The 16888-nt window shown below is 39.8% G+C and overlaps 1 protein-coding gene across 1 annotated transcript in view; it reads left to right on the top strand.

Moving 5' to 3' along the window:
- Positions 1-263: 263 nt before the first annotated feature.
- eef1a2 (eukaryotic translation elongation factor 1 alpha 2) overlaps positions 264-16888 on the top strand; it is a 42838-nt gene continuing 26213 nt past the window's right edge. Inside the window, exons 1-2 of the mRNA XM_062979055.1 lie at positions 264-421; positions 5942-6158. Coding sequence (XP_062835125.1) covers positions 6015-6158 — 144 coding nt within the window. The 5' untranslated portion in view covers positions 264-421; positions 5942-6014. The remainder of the gene's footprint in view (positions 422-5941; positions 6159-16888) is intronic.

Below are 16888 nucleotides of genomic sequence, written 5' to 3'. Positions count from 1 at the left end.
CTCTTCCAACCCTCTTTATTGTTGTTATATTAATTATTATTGCTCGGTGGCCAACTATAGTCCGGCCCTCCAACGGTCCGAAGGATCGTGAACCGGCCTCCTGTTTAAAAAGTTTGGGGACCCCTGCCTTATAATAAAGGGCAGGTGCTGGTGCTACAAGGGGCAATGCACTCTTAAGGGGCACCTACCTCTCTTTGCATTGCACCCCCTTTGCCTGCCTCTCCTCCTGCCCATCTCCTCCTGCTGCTGCTCTTCCCACCCTGGGTACCGCATTGCTGTAGATGGAGGGAGTGGGGAGGGACTGCATTGCGCCGCCGCCGTCCGTCCGTCCGCCTCCCTCCCTCCCTCCCTCCCTTCCCGGCCCCATAAAGCCTCCGGAGCCCAAGCTGGCAGCCTCTGCCCTCCCAGACCTCCGCTGCCGGTAAGAGCCCCGGGACGGATCCCTCTCTCGGCCTCCCTTTTCTTGCTCTTGTCCTTCACTTTTTTTTGCAAAAATCAAAGGGAAAGCGGTGCAATTGGGGCGGTTTCCAGCAAGGATGGAATGCATTATATTTATGTTGCTGCTGTTGCAAAAAATGCAATATATAATTGGAATTGCAAAAAGGGGGAACTGGCTTTAACCTTTGCAAACTGAGCCCTTGGATACCCCCATTTATCTTGATTGCACACATTGCTGTCTGTGCAGGTGCCCTTGCTGGCTGCTTGCAAGCAGGAAAAAAGCGCGCCATGGGACCTCTGGGGACCTAGATGGGACCTCTGGGATATTATCCCAGACCTGTCACTCCATTGCTTTACTGCACCGTCATTCTTTGCCCCCCCCCCCCCCATTTAAGGCCACCTGAGCATTGCCCATTTACACCCCCCTCCTTTCCATCTCCCCCCCAAAGATTCCTCTATGCAGCAGGCTCCATTTGACCTTATCTTATCCTCCCCATCAGATTATAACGACCTAATATCTTTGTCAAAGCAATTTTCTTTCCCATCAGATTATAACAGCCTAATGTCTTTGCCAAAGTGATTTACTTTTGCATTTGCTGCCACCCCCCCCCCCCCCAGGGATTTTTAAAAAATATATAGCGCTTTGCTTTTGGATTTATAATAGAATTCAGTATGGGTTGCTGTGAGTTGTGCAGCCAATATTCCCGCAGCATTCTCTCCTGATGTTTTGCCCACATCAGTGGCGGGCATCTTCAGAGGTTGTGAGTTATATTGGAAACTAAGCATGTGAGGTTTATATATATCATCCAGGCTTGGAAGCTGCAAGACTTTTCCATGCTAATCAAGGTGATTAATTGAAAGTGTGAAATTCACACTTGTCTCCAACAGACAAGAATTTTTTCTCCCACCCTGGACCTTCCACAGATATATAATTTTCACATGCCTAGTTTCCAATATACCTCACAACCTTTGAGGGTGCCTGCCATAGATGTGGGCGAAACATCAGGAGAGAATGCTTCTGGAACAGCCTGGAAAACACACAGCAACCCAGTGATTCCCGCCATGAAAGCCTTCGACAACAGAATTTAGTATGTTTTCCTCCCTGACTTTCGTTCAGCTGATAGGGGTTTGAGCCTTCTTGCTTTGCAAAAGCACCTTTGTTTTGATTTTGCATTCATTTCCCCCCCTGGGTGGGCTGGGATCAGGAAGTAAAAGTTGGAGATTTTTTAAACAATACAAGATATAGCATTGTTTTATGTATTTTACAAGAATTTAGCATGCTTCCTTTCCTGCCATGCTCTCAGCTGATAAGGGTTCAGAAATAGTCCAGGTTGGGTCATTCGGGTTTTAAAAATAACCCATGGCAGAGGGACGTTAGAGGCCTTTGGCACCTGCCACATCGGACATGTGGCCGGCATGTCGTGAAGGCCAGAAAGGAGGAGATTTCCTAGCACCCCCTCTTCAAGCTACCTGAATATCCTATTTTTACACATTCTTTTTGTCCATGGACGTCATGAGTCATCTAGAGTGCTAAACAAGGAGCAGTAGAAAGTGTCAGGAATTTATTTCCAGGCATATTACAAAACAAGATATTATATTCTCTATTATATAATATATAGATAGAGATATAGAGATATATAATCTCTCCCCAGTGAGATTAGATCAGCACCCTTCTTGGCCTTCAGAAAGAAAACAAAGACATGGTTATGGGATTAAGCTTTTGGTCAGTAAAGCAATGCAGTGCAAGAAATAAATAGTAAATATGTGCAATGACAATTGAAATGGCTCCAGTCTACGATTTTTAATCATGTGATTTTAATGTTTATATTACGTGTTTTAATTCTATGTTTTAATGTCTAAATGTTGTCTATATCTTATGTTTTATTGTTTTAATGCATAGTTATATGTTTATTGCTTAGATACATGATTTGATTTACATGTATGTTGACATTGAATTTTGCCGTTATTATGTTGTAAACCGCTTTGAGTCCCTCGGGGAAAAAAGTAGTATATAAATACAGTAAATAAATATTCTATATTAGATAAACAAATATTACATATTGGATTCTATAGAATCATAGATTCTATAATATTCATACAACCCCTCTCCCCAACTATAGCTTTCCGTTATATATTATAGAGGCTTCTAGAATGAGATCTGCTCGCTTCTTTTTTCTGAGCTGTGTTTTGTAACTTTGCATACGACGCAAGGAGCCGAATATCATTATTTTTGAAGTGCTCTTGGCAACCTGCCTCCACTGTTTATACGAGTTTATATATCCTAGATTGGGGATGAGCAGGGGCTTTTTATGCTGCTTTGAGATGTAAAGCAAGATAGAAGATTTCGACTGTTTTGATTGGTTTTATGCTAGCAAATTGCAACGATAAAGAATCTCTTTGAGAACTGCATCACAAAATGGAGTTTTGTTGTTACCACCGGATCCTTCTGTGGATGCAGCTGGCGCAATTTTTGCAAAAATGAAAAAAAAAAGTTTTTGTTGCTGGTAAAATAAATATCTTTCAATGTGATTTCTGTATCTCTTTGGGTCAGGAAGCCCCCTCCCCATTGAACTGTATGCGCACGGTCGGCATACACTGCTGGTTCAGGGAAGCACATGGGAAGCTATTTTTGTCGCTTTCCATTTGAGGACACCATATTGTCCCCTTTGGAAAGCCAGCATGTTGGGAAACTCCTAAGGTCGATCCAAATATTGTATAGGAGAAGGAAGGGGGGAAAAAAACCCTTGATGATTTTATTGCTTACGAAAGGATGCTTGTTATAATGCAGGCCGTAGAAAAAATAAATACTTCAGATAAAATACTTGGGGTTTGGACCCCAAGATAAAACACTCTCTCCCTCTTTAAAGGGAGACCACCTGTATGTGTGTAATGTGTTTTGCATGTGTGTGAGATGCATGTGAATCATAAAATCTATAAAAAGGGAGGAGGTCAGTTTTGGGATAGGGAAGAAGTGACGTAATTACTTTTTGATTGGCGGCACGACGGTTAACATGGCCGTCTGTGGAGTGGACATTTGGGAGCAGTGATGCAAATTGCAGGAAATGCAGGTTCCTTTCTTGGCTAAAGCCCCGTTGTTTCTAGATTTCAGATTAATCTGTAAAGTTTGCCCTTGAAAATGGTTTTGAACAGTTCGTATGTGATTTTCCTATACTGGTTAAGTTGGAGCAGGCATGGGCAAACTTGGGCCCTCCGGGTGTTTCGGACTTCAACTCCCACAATTCGTAACAGCCTACCGTTAAGATAGGAAAGGCATTTGCTTTCTACCTTTAGCACTTCCTAGCTTTAAACCAGGCTTAGGCTGGAGCAGAGCTTTCCAAATATTTCATGTTGGTGACACGCTTTTAGACACACATTATTTCACAACACAGTAATTCAGTTTTACTAGCCAACAAGAGGTTAAACCAGGCATCGGCAAACTAAGGCCCTCCAGGTGTTTTGGACTTCAACCCCCACAATTCCTAACAACCGATGGGAGTTGAAACCCAAGACACCTGGAGGGCCGAAGTTTGCCCATGCCTGGGTTGGAGCCATGTTCCTTTGATTTTCAAAAGGCAACAATGGCTACTTATTTGATCCCAAACTCAGACAGATTGGTCCTCAAAGAAGGCCTCCTTCCATATTAACCTACGCAAATATTAAGGTAGTCAAGCTATTTTGCTAAATGTTTTTTACAAACCTACAAAAAAACAAAACAAAAAACAGAGTCTTTTCCATGGTAGCTTTCCTGATTTTATAATATTCTTCCATGGGAACATTCCATGAGAATATTATTCTATGGGAAGTACTCCTGACACTAACCTTATATTCTTTTCAGTGCCAGTTTAAAATACAGTAGTGTCTCACTTATCCAGCATTCTGGATTATCCAACGCAGTCTGCCTTTTTAGTAGGTGTTTTTATAGTCAATGTTTTCAATGCATTGTGATGTTTTTGGTGCTAAATTCGTAAATACAATAATTACTAAATAACGTTATAGTGTATTGAACTGCTTTTTCTGTTGATTTGTTTTAAACCATGATGTTTTGTGCTCAATTTGTAAAGTAAAGGTAAAGGTAAAGGTTTCCCCTGACGTTAAGTCTAGTTGTGTCCGACTCTGGGGGTTGGTTCTCATCTCCATTTCTAAGCTGGAGAGCCGGCATTGTCCGTAGACACCTCCAAGGTCATGTGTCCGGCATGAATGCATGGAGCACCGTTATCTTTCTGCCGGTGCAGTACCTATTGATCTACTCACATTTGCATGTTTTTGAACTGCTAGGTTAGCAGAAGCTGGGGCTAACAGCGGGAGCTCATGCTGCTCCCCGGATTTGAACCACGGACCTTTTGGTCAGCAAGTTCATCAGCTCAGCGGTTTAATCCGCTGCACCACCGTGGACTCCTTAAATATTAAGATAGACTATCTTGCTAAACTTTTTTTTTTTTCAAACCTACAAAAAACAGGGTATTTTCCATGGTAGCTCCCCTGATTTTATAATATTCTTCCATGGGAGCATTCCATAGAATATTATTCTATGGGAGGTACTCCTGACACTAACCTTATATTATTTTCAGTGCCAGTTTAAAATCTTTCTATTTCTCATGCATTTTGGGGATAAATATTAGCTGATTGAAATGTGTGTCTGTATACAGTCTCACTTATCCAACATAAACGGGTGGGCAGAACATTGGATAAGCGAATATGTTGGATAATATGGAGGGATCAAGGAAAAGCCTATTAAACAACAAATTAGGTTATGATTTTACAAATTAAGCACCAAACCATCATGTTTTACAACAAATTTGACAGAAAATGTAGTTCAATACGCAGTAATGCTATGTAGTAATTACTGCATTTACGAATTTAGCACCAAAATATCACAATGTATTTGAAAACATTGACTACAAAAACATTGACTACTAAAAGGCAGACTGCGTTGGATAATCCAGAATGTTGAATAAGCGAATGTTGGATAAGTGAGACTCTACTGTATATGTTTTAAATTTGCCAGTTCCTTCCTCTGAAATATAACCTGCAGCACCTGCTTTTCCTTGATGGTCTCCCATCCAAGTGCTAGCTAGGGCTGGCCCTGTATAGATTCCAAGATCAGACAGAATCCGGTGTGCCTTAAGGGTATTTAGTATGATTGTTAAGCTTGATGTTAATGCTTTTAAAAAATAAGATATTGACCATTTCATCTTGAAATCTGTTTCCCAGATGAAAGGGTCAGTTCAGAATAGAAGAGCGAAATCAATTGCAGACAGAAAATCCGTCTGTCTGCCCTACATTCGACCTGCTGTTGTCCAGGGATAGTTCTAATGCTTAAAGTCCAGGCTTAACGGCATTACAGGGAAACCCAGATGAGAGGTGTCTAACTGAGGGACCTGGAGGTGGAAGGGTGGTGCGTGGTGCGGATGCCGGTTTAGTGTTGTGCTGCCGTTGCTCTTGGCGACACTTCTGATCTCCTCCTCCTCTTCCTCCGCCTTTGCTTTGCTCTCCTTTGCTGCAGCCTCCTCCGGTCGCAGCTGCTGCTCCTGCTCAGCTTTCCATCCCTTTAGCACAAGCCCAGACCGAGCGCAAACATGGGGAAGGAGAAAACCCACATCAACATTGTCGTCATCGGACATGTGGACTCTGGCAAATCTACCACCACCGGACATCTCATCTACAAATGCGGGGGGATCGACAAAAGGACCATTGAGAAATTCGAGAAGGAAGCTGCTGAGGTAAGCCCCTTGCACGCAATGGATGCGACCGTCAGGTTTGACCTTCTTTTCCTCTCTGGCACGGAAAATGCAGCCCTGATCCTTCTGCTAGCATCCTCCCGGGTCTGGAATATTCTCTGGTGCATATTATGGCCCTTGTTTTCCTTCTGCCTTTCCCTAGTCTGTCTTACATCTTCCCCATTTCCTTCCTTCCTAATCAGTAGGCCAGGTACAAATTAAAAATTAAGTGAACCAGCTCTTCATTTCTCTTCTGATATGTTATACACACCTGCATATGATATGCTGTGTTTACGGTGATAATATTCCCATTTACGGTTCCAAATCTTTGTGTAAACATATTCTAGTTGTGAGTTAGACAGGATTGTAAGAACAGCTTCCTTATGTTAGAATAGCTAGTGAGGGGGAATCTTAAGGAAATGGACCCCGTGGCATCAGAATTTGGAAATCGATTCTTCTTTTGCACCTGATAATTGTGGTAATGTAGTAATGGGTTGTGCTGGCTGAACTGCTGACCTGAAGGTTGGGTTGCTAACCTGAAGGTTGCCGCTTCGAATCCACGAGATGGAGTGAGCTCCCTTCTGTTAGCTCTAGTTTGCGGGGATATGAGAGAAGCCTCCCAGCAGGATGATAAACTAACCCGGCATCCCCTAGGCAACGTCTCTGTAAACGGCCAATTCTCGCACACCAGATGCGACTTGCAGTATGTTCTCAAGTCGCTTCTGACACGATAAAAAAAAATCTTGTGGTAATGTGCTTCCCTAAGCATGACTATGTATTTTAACTGCTTATAAACTAATTTTTTAAAAATGGGATATAACTTGTTAACATCCATCTGAATTAATTTTCCCTTCCTTTAACTCATCCTCCTCCTTTGGCAAACCCAAAGATGAAGAATTATAATATATAATATAAATTACTAACATTATGCTATACTTTACTAATAATATATTTTATACATATATTGATAATAATATTATAATGTAATAAAAATAATACACTATTACAATTGTATATTATCTTTTTACATGTAATATTACTAATAATATTGCAATATAGTGTTATAGTACAATATAGTAATACATAATGCTTATATTGTGCTATGCTAATAATAGAATTTATTGTATGTACATATAACCTGTAAGCCGCCTTGAGTCCCCTTCGGGGTGAGAAGGGCGGGATATAAATGTCGCAAATAAATATATTATGTGCCAAGAAGGCAGAATTATGCAGTAAGCAAAACTATAGTATATTTTTTTTTACTTTATTTTATATTTCTTTATCTTTTTTTTACATTTTAATTTTGCTAGTTGTGGCTGCCATAAAACCCTATTCCTAACTACCAAAATGTGGACCTTTTTCAGAGGTTTTGTTTGCTCCCATATATGTTTGCATCTATAAAGGCTTGCTTTTCCCTCCCCGCTTACATCTTTCTAAAATAAAAGCTGGGATTCTCAGAAAAACTGAAGCTTGCACCTGGTAATACAGCTGATTTAACTGTCTGGAGAAATCAAATTCACATCTCTGCATAAATAACATCTTACCTTCAATCTGTACCATCTCTTTTTTAAAAAAATATGGGATGCTCACTGCAGAGTTAATTTCAGCCAGCATAGACAATACTCGCCTAATGGATGAAGCATCGGCCTCACTGTAAGGCAGCTCCTTATTATCCACAACCAAATACCATGCATTAAGGCATAAACTTGGAACAGGTATATGTCTGGAAAGTCTTATCATTGGCTGAATTGGCTGGATCTTGTGGGAAATAAAGCCCAGTAGCAGAAATAGGAGAAAAGCCAGCATGGTAGAATGATTTGAGTGTTGGACTAGATTGCAGATCAAGATTTGGATCCCATCTCAACCATGGGAACCCATTGGGTGACCTTGGGCAAGTCAGACTTTTGGCCTCAGGAAGACAATGGTACATCTCTTAGGAGCAAATTTTTCCGAGAAAACCTGATGTTAACCCCCCTCCAGTTGGGGCTCAAGATCCCCACCAAAGTGAAAAATAAAGAAATTGCTATATATTTTTTAACCTGAGAGAACAAGTCTTGAGGAATTTCTAGGTCTTCCAGCATGATGGTCAACATCTCCTGAAAGCTAACCATAGAATTGCATTGGAGGACTTAGGCCCCTTCTGCGTTATCATATAAAATCCAAATTACCTGCTTTGAACTGGATTATATTAGACTCAGATAATCCAGTTCAAGGCAGATAATTTGGATTATCTGATTTGATAATCTGGATTGTATGGCAGTGTAGAAGGGGCCTCAAAGAATCCTAGATCCCCCAGCATGACTGGAGGAATTCATCTGTAGAAAAGACATACAGTAGAGTCTCACTTATCCAAGTTTCTGGATTATCCAAGCCATTTTTGTAGTCAATGTTTTCAATACATCGTGATATTTTGGTGCTAAATTTGTAAATACAGTAATTATTACATAGCATTACTGCGTATTAAACTACTTTTTCTGTCAAATCTGTTGTATAACATGTTTTGGTGCTTAATTTGTAAAATCATAACCTAATTTGATGTTTAATAGACTTTTCCTTGGTCCCTCCTTATTATCCAACATATTCGCTTATCCAATGTTCTGTCGGCCCATTTATGTTGGATAAGTGAGACTCCACTGTATTTGAACAAATACATGAATAATCAAATTTGCAAACAGCAAAACTGCAAATGTGGAGGGACAACTATAATGTCCATATAATAAAGATATTCTGTGTATGCTCTGTATAGCTTGTTGTGTGTCCTCAAGTGGTACCAGATTTATGGCTCCCCATAGGTGACTATCATTGTTTTCTTGGCAATGTTTTCTGTTTATCCCAGATTATCTGGCAGTACAGACTCATATAATCTAGTTTAAAGCAGAAAACCTGGGATCAGATCCTGGGATATAGGGCCTGTCTGGAAGGGCTCTCAGAGTGTGACTTTTCCATGGTCACACATTCAATTTCCATGGTTAAGCAGGGATTACAACTCTGGTTTTCAGAGTTGTAGTCCCAACGCTCAAACCATTTACACCATGCTGGCTCTCATATTCCAGAAAAGTGACTTTCCAACCACTGTATATAAGCCTTTGCTTAGGAATTAATAAAAAAGTGCTTTACTCTAGCATTCAAACTCATTCAGTAATGTTTCTGATGGAATGTTGCTACCATGCAGTCATTCTATGGTGAGTCAAACTTCTCTTTCAGTTTATGAAGTCCTTTAGATACGATTTTAGGATCCTGGGAGTAGTTCCTGTTACTCTCTAAATATTTAGCTATTTATTCTAGGGTTCCTTTTACACCGTGATATAAAATCCAGATTATCTGCTTTGAACTGGATTATATGGCAGTGTAGACTCCTATAATCCAGTTCAAAGTAGATAATCTGGATTATATGGCCGTGTAGAAAGGGCCTTGGTTAACAACCAGATGATAATGGATTTGATAAACAAAAGTAAAGGTGAGGAATGAAACACATAGTAGATCAAGCCAAAACCTATCACAAACATGATAGCCTGCCAGATCATTTGAAGTCCGATTCCCATGACCCTTCATAATGGGCAATTTTAGTTATGGCAGAAAGAACTATAATCATAATACCTACAGGACATCATATTGGGGAAAGCTGGATAAAGGAGAAGCAGGAAAAAAAGGTTTTGGGCATTAGTACATTGAAACCAGAACATCTTCATGCAGATTAGGTGACAGTTTCACTATTGCGGTTAAGGTATTAGTTTCACTTGAGCGTACAACGCAGGTCCATATCAATACATTTGTTCTTTGAAGGCAGGATGTGCTTTTCAGGCTATAACTTGCTGCAGCCTGTCTTCGCCTCATCGAACACTGTAAATTTAGGTCTATTTAATCTGAATTTGGGCATATCTGGCCTTCAAATGTAAACCAGTTTAAAGCTACATCAACCATGATTATTTTCTTTTCTTGGAGAATCTACAGAAGACTGGTTTTACTGGAAAATTGCATATGAAAGATCCAGAAAATCCTTAAAGGTTCCCAAAAGCTTTAAAATTCTCAAGAGGTCTATTTGAATGAGCAGTGTGGCATTTTAGAATCAGGGCATGCCGAAGATCACAGCAGCTTCTTTCTAGAAACAAAACCACTTTGCATTTTTTCCTAGACACGTAAATAATTAGTGTGATGCCCTACATTCAGATGTACAATATAGCAAACCACTGAAAAATATTTAAAAATGGCCGTATCTACATCTTCCACAGCAGTGCCTTGATGCTTCAGTCACATCGGGTTTTCCTTCCTTCCTTATAAATCATGCATTGGATGTTGGATGTTTGGTCTCCTACAAATTTCTCCTATTTATGATGTATAGACATTTTGTGGCTGCTTGTCATGTCTAGCTTTTCTTTCCTTTTCCTGTATTTTGCTCAACCTCAAACAAGATGTTCTATAAAACTTAATAATAATAATAATAATAATAATAATAATAATAATAATAATAATAATAAAACTTTATTTATACCCCGCCACCATCTCCCCAATGGGGACTCGGGGCGGCTTACATGGGGCCATGCCCAGACACCATACAATATAACAAAATAAAACAGCAAATCATAACACAATATAACAATGCAAAATCATCATATATATTACAACACAAATCAGAGAAAACAATGAAAACCAGGGCAGGCCACATGAACACTTAATTAAAAACTCGAGAGAGAGAGACATAGGAATAAGGGAACAGGGATATAAAATGGTGAAGCAGTCTAAAGGATAAAATCCAAGGGGAATAACCAGAGTGCTATATTACATTTACTCCCCAAAGGCACATTGGAAAAGCCATGTTTTTAGATCTTTCTTAAAGGCTAACAAGGTGGGGGCTTGCCTGATCTCAGTGGGCAATGAATTCCACAGTCGGGGGGCCACAGCAGAAAAAGCCCTCTCCCTCGTTCCCACAAGACGGGCCTGGGACAAAGGCAGTGGCGAAAGGAGGGCCTCCCCGGATGAACGAAGGGAACGAGCAGGTTTATGGTAGGAGATACGGTCACTAAGGTAGGTGGGTCCCAAACCGTTTAGGGCTTTATAGATGATGGTCTGCACCTTGAATTGGGACCGGAAGGTGAACGGCAGCCAGTGGAGCTCTTTAAACAGGGGAGTAGATCGTTCCCTGTAGCTCGCCCCTGTTAAACTTGAAAGTTTGCTTTCAACTCCTTGACATCTCAGTTGCACATTATAAATCTTTTAATTTTAATTTTTTATTTTAAATTGTTATTTATTTTTTATGTTTTTTGGCTTTTTTATACTTTGCAGAGCTCCATGCACATTTACAGGGCTGTATCACTAATAATTAATCTGGTGCATCTCTGGATTTGGTAGGATTCATTTGCTAATTTCCAGTAGAGCAGTTTTGTTGTGTTGAAATTCTTATAAGAAATGACCTTAATCCATCCAGTGCCCATCATGCCCATCTAGTATGGTCTTTGATTGTGTTGGTGGAGACAGAAGTTGTAGTCCAACTTATCTGAATAGGGTCTTCCATGAGGAGGGCTGGAGGTCAGCCTGATCTTCTAAATCCTTCTTGTGTCCTTAAGCAAGACTCACTGTCATAGTGTGGATTTGTGTTTGCCTTCATAGTCTCCTTGGGCCTCAGAAGAAAAGTAAGATATGAATCCAACGAATGAATGTTTGCGCAGACTTGCAATGCAAGTTTAAATCCTCTCACTAGACAGTAGAGATTCTTCCCACTACAGCCTCCAAAATAACTAGACTACCCAAGGCTCAGTTAACTCATTCTGATCTTCCTTGTAGGGTTATGGAAGGACAATCCTAGTATAAATTGTAAATAGCGTAGTGGTTCAAATGAACTGCACAAATTGTAAATGAGGGTGCGTAATTATTGAATATTAATAAGTGTTCTTTCAACCAAAAGCAATTTACAAGGAATAGTTGCCGTTGGAGAGTCTCTACCCCTCCAGTTTTCATGCATAAACATTTACACATCTCAGTGTAGTTCTTAGCCCACTTTCTAATAGACAGAACTGCTTTTTAGTGCTGTAGTTCCAGGGCAAATAGTTTCCAGAGTGAAGCATAGTATAATCCCCTTATCCACAGATTCAGTATCCATGGTTTGATTTATCCATGTTCAAAAAAGTATCCCACCTCTCTGGGCCCTTCCGCACAGCCATATAACCAAGAATATCAAGGCAGAAAATTTCACAATATCTGCTTTGAACTGGGTTATCTGAGTGTACACTGCCATATATTCCAGTTCAAAGCAGAAAATGTGGGATTTTATTCAGCTGTGTAGAAGGAGCCCTGGAATATCAAGGTAGATGATCCACAATATCTGCTTTGAACTGGTTTATCTGAGTCCATACCACCATATAATCTAGTTCAATGTGGATTTTATACAGCTGTGTGGAAGGGGCCTCTGAGTCCTCCAGTGTGATTCTGGGCTATGCTTTCAGCATAAGTATAGGCAGCAGTGATTCCTGCCATTCCAGAGGTCTGGGGAAGAATAAATTAGGGTGCCTGTTAGAGCAAAAGGGATACAACATCAGTAATTCTGCAGAAGTATTTGCTCTTACCCTAGAGCAGAATAAATTAAGTAAAATAGGTCAGAATAAATTGAGTAAAATGGGTCACAGAACTTATCCTTTATTGATGCACAATTTTTTATTTTTATTTTAAGTAGGGTATGCAAAGGCACATAAAGACTTTTTTTATTTTCTTTACTTGTGGCTTCCCTATTAATGGAAGATATGACATGGAGTAGTGGTTTAGGTATTGAACTGGGACACTGGGAGGCCAGAGTGCAAATTTCTGCACCACTGGGTGACCTTGGGTAAGTCACATTCGCTCAGCCTCAAAGCAAAGCAAATGACAACCCCCCAAACAAATCTTTCCAAATAAACCCAGTGATAGATTCATCTGAAAGTTGCCATAAGTCAGAAACCACCTGTAGGCACACATAAATAACACAATTAATGTGACGCCTCCGTGATTCCTGTTTATGGCTTCCTTGATTGAATCAATCCATCTGTGCTGTGGTCTTCAATGTTTCGTACTGCCTTCTATTTTGCATTATCATCTTTTCCAATCAGTCATGTCTCCTCATGATATGTCCTTTGGTTTAATAATACAAAGTCTCACTTATCCAAGCCTCGCTGATCCAAGTTTCTGGATTATCCAAGCCATTTTTGTAGTCAATGTTTTCAATATATCATGATATTTTGGTGCTAAATTTGTAATACAGTAATTACAACATAACATTACTGCGTATTGAACTGCTTTTTCTGTCAAATTTGTTGTAAAACATGATGTTTTGGTGCTTAATTTGGTGATTAATTTGTAAAATCATAACCTAATTTGATGTTTAATAGGCTTTTCCTTAATCCCTCCTTATTATCCAAGATATTCGCTTATCCAAGCTTCTGCTGGCCCGTTTAGCTTGGATAAGTGAGACTCTACTGTATTTTGCTTCTAGTGAGAATCCAGGCTTGATTTGCTCTAAGACCCGTTCATTTATCTTCTTGGCTGCCCATGGTATCCATTCAACTTTCATCTAGTACCACATTTTGAGTTTATTTCCTTCCTGCCCGTTTCCTGTACGCATGCATTAGAAATCAGAAATACTGTGGCTGGGATGATTCTGACCTTGGTATGTATTGATCATGGGAAGATGTTCTCTGGTTCCTTCACGGCTGCTTCTCTCAGCCCTCTGATTTTTTGACTGCATTTTCCAATTTGGTGAACAGCTGAGACAGGAGCTAAAAATGAAATGTGCAGCAACCGATGTCATGTCAATGCTTTGCCTGATAATAATTGCTCATTACGCACCAGGGAGGCCCTGCCAGAACTCTCTATGGCATAGGAGAGAGAAATGACATTTCATAATCCTGCCTGTTACTGTTCAGAGCCGCACAATCTGACGTCTTATATAAGAACTGAGACACAGTAAAATTTGGTGTGTCGCCTTTTTTGCTGCTCCCCAGTTTCCGAAGTCTGAAATTGCAACTTGCCCTTGGCTTCCAAACTGTTGGATCCCTGCCCTAGCCTTGTAATAATTTATCATAAAGCCAGCTTGCTTTGCTGAGTCTCTTTTACCCTTGCGAACTTAGGGCATAATACCATATACTGCAATGTTATTTAAGTTCTCTTGTGTTTTTTCTTCCGTCGGGAAGTCCCTTTGTGGCTTCTGCACTGTGCCTTACCTTGCTTGCTTAGATACCCTCCTAGCGACCATTGCTTCTCTTTATTTAACAATGACATCATATCTATATACTACATTCATGCCTATTTGCCCAGTTAATCCATTTATCACATATCTAGAATTCTGATCTCTTGAATACAGCAAACAAACTACTAAAGGACTGGAAACCTGCTCATGAAACTCATAAGGTTCCTTAAGGCTTCCTATATATGGGGACACAGATGAAGATAGTTTGGGAACATTTTAAAGACTTCTCATGTGAGTCAGCTGGCTTTCGATTAAGATTAGGGCTAAAGAGTTTCCTTTTCACTTTTTAGCTGCTTTAATTAGATATTTTTAATGGGATATTTTTATAAGTGTTTTGTATACAGCCTGTTGGCTATTCTTATAAAACAGAATACAGTAGAGTCTCACTTATCCAACATAAACGGGCCAGCAGAACGTTGGATAAGCAAATATGTTGGATAATAAGGAGGGATTAAGGAAAAGCCTATTAAACATCAAATTACTTTATGATTTTACAAATTAAGCACCAAACATCATGTTATACAACAAATTTGACAGAAAAAGTAGTTCATACAAAATACAAAATAATGCTATGTAGTAATTACTGTATTTACGAATTTAGCACCAAAATATCATGATTTATTGAAAACATCAACTACAAAAATGCGTTGGATAATCCAGAACGTTGGATAAGCGAGTGTTGGATAAGTGAGACTCTACTGTAATCTCAAACCAATTTAAATAATAAAATGCAAGCATCAATAATTACATGAAGACCTGTTTCTTCTTTTTGCACATGGATTGTAATAGGAGTTTTTTTAATGCTGGTCTCTGATTGTCCCTGTTTTTTCCAACTTTCAAAATGATAGGTTGCTATGAGTTTTCCGGGCTGTATGGGCATGCTCCAGAAGCATTCTCTCCTGATGTTTCACCCACATCTATAGCAGGCATCCTCAGAGGTTGTGAGATATATTGGAAACTAGACAAGGGAGGTTTATATGTCTGTGTAAGGTCTAGGGTTGGAGAAAGAACCTGAGCACAGCACATTATTTGAAAACACAGAAATGCTGGACCACTCTAACAACCACTACATCAGACTACACAGAGAAGCCATAGAAATCAACAAGCATAGGTCAACTTTGATGTTTTATACTGTTTTTTATTGAGGGCATTAAATTGTTGCCAACACTGTGAACCACCCTAAGTCCCCTTCGGAGTTGAAAAGGGTGGTATATAAATACCGTAAATAAATAATAATAAATAATAACATGTAGACAATTTCAACAGAAAGGAGGAAACCATGAAAATGAACAAAATCTGGCTCCCAGTATTTAAAAAACCCTCTAAAATCAGGACAGTAAATAAAGAACAACACTCTGAAAATGGGAATTCTAGATAGGAAACAATCAGGGCCTGCTAACACCTTCCAACAAAGGATTCCCCCAGGCAGGAATCAGCCAGGCCTTGAAGCTGCAAGGCTTTTCAATGCTAATCAAGGTGAGTAATTGCAGAATTCACAACAGACAAGAGTTCTGTCTCTCACCCTGGACCTTCCACAGATATATATACAGTAGAGTCTCACTTATCCAAGCCTTGCTTATCCAAGTTTCTGGATTATCCAAGCCATTTTTGTAGTCAGTGTTTTCAATATATCATGATATTTTGGTGCTAAATTCGTAAATACAGTAATTACAACATAACATTACTGCGTATTGAATTGCTCTTTCTGTCAAATTTGTTGTAAAACATGATGTTTTGGTGCTTATTTTGTAAAATCATAACCTAATTTGATGTTTACTAGGCTTTTCCTTAATCCCTCCTTATTATCCAATATATTCGCTTATCCAAGCTTCTGCCGGCCCGTTTAGCTTGGATAAGTGAGACTCTACTGTACCTCCATTGTCTAGTTTCCAATATACTTCACTACCTCTGAGAATGCCTACCATAGATGTGGGCAAAACGTCAGGAGAGAATGCTTCTGGAACATGGCATACAGACTGGAAAACTCACAGCCACTCAGTCATTCCGCACATGAAAGCCTTCGACAACACTTTCAAAATGATGTTTACTCCATATTTCAGCTCATAGGATAAAATATTCCAATAGCAGAGGAAAATGCAAGAGAAGTGTTTTCATCCTGGCATTTTCAGACTCGATGGCTAGATATTTCCAAAATAAATTGAAGATGCCATTCGGAAATTGTTAAATACAGTCAGAAGAGATGTGGACAGAGTTTGACACCAATGATTTGATCTAATTCGCCTGCCTCTCCGTCTGCAACCCTTCTGTGCGGCAAAAAGAAAAGATAATCTCTTCTAAAATGGCCTGCTATTTCTTTAAACCACTCGGAGACCTTTTGTGCCACCTTCGTTGGCAGAGCAAGAATATGCAGAAGGATGTGAACCTGCTATTAATAGCCAATTGACTGTGCTTTCAGACTCCATTTTCTAATGCAGGGTTGTGGATAGAGTATTCCTTTTCACTCGGTTGCATTGGTAGGAAATGGAGGCTGCCTCTTGATTCTTTTTCCAAAGATTTTTCTTAC

This window comes from Anolis carolinensis, chromosome 4 (genome assembly GCF_035594765.1).
Source record: "Anolis carolinensis isolate JA03-04 chromosome 4, rAnoCar3.1.pri, whole genome shotgun sequence".
Classification (NCBI taxonomy): Eukaryota; Metazoa; Chordata; class Lepidosauria; order Squamata; family Dactyloidae; genus Anolis; species Anolis carolinensis.
The sequence above is the reverse complement of the archived record's forward strand: the minus strand, read 5'-3'. Positions and strand labels throughout refer to the sequence as shown.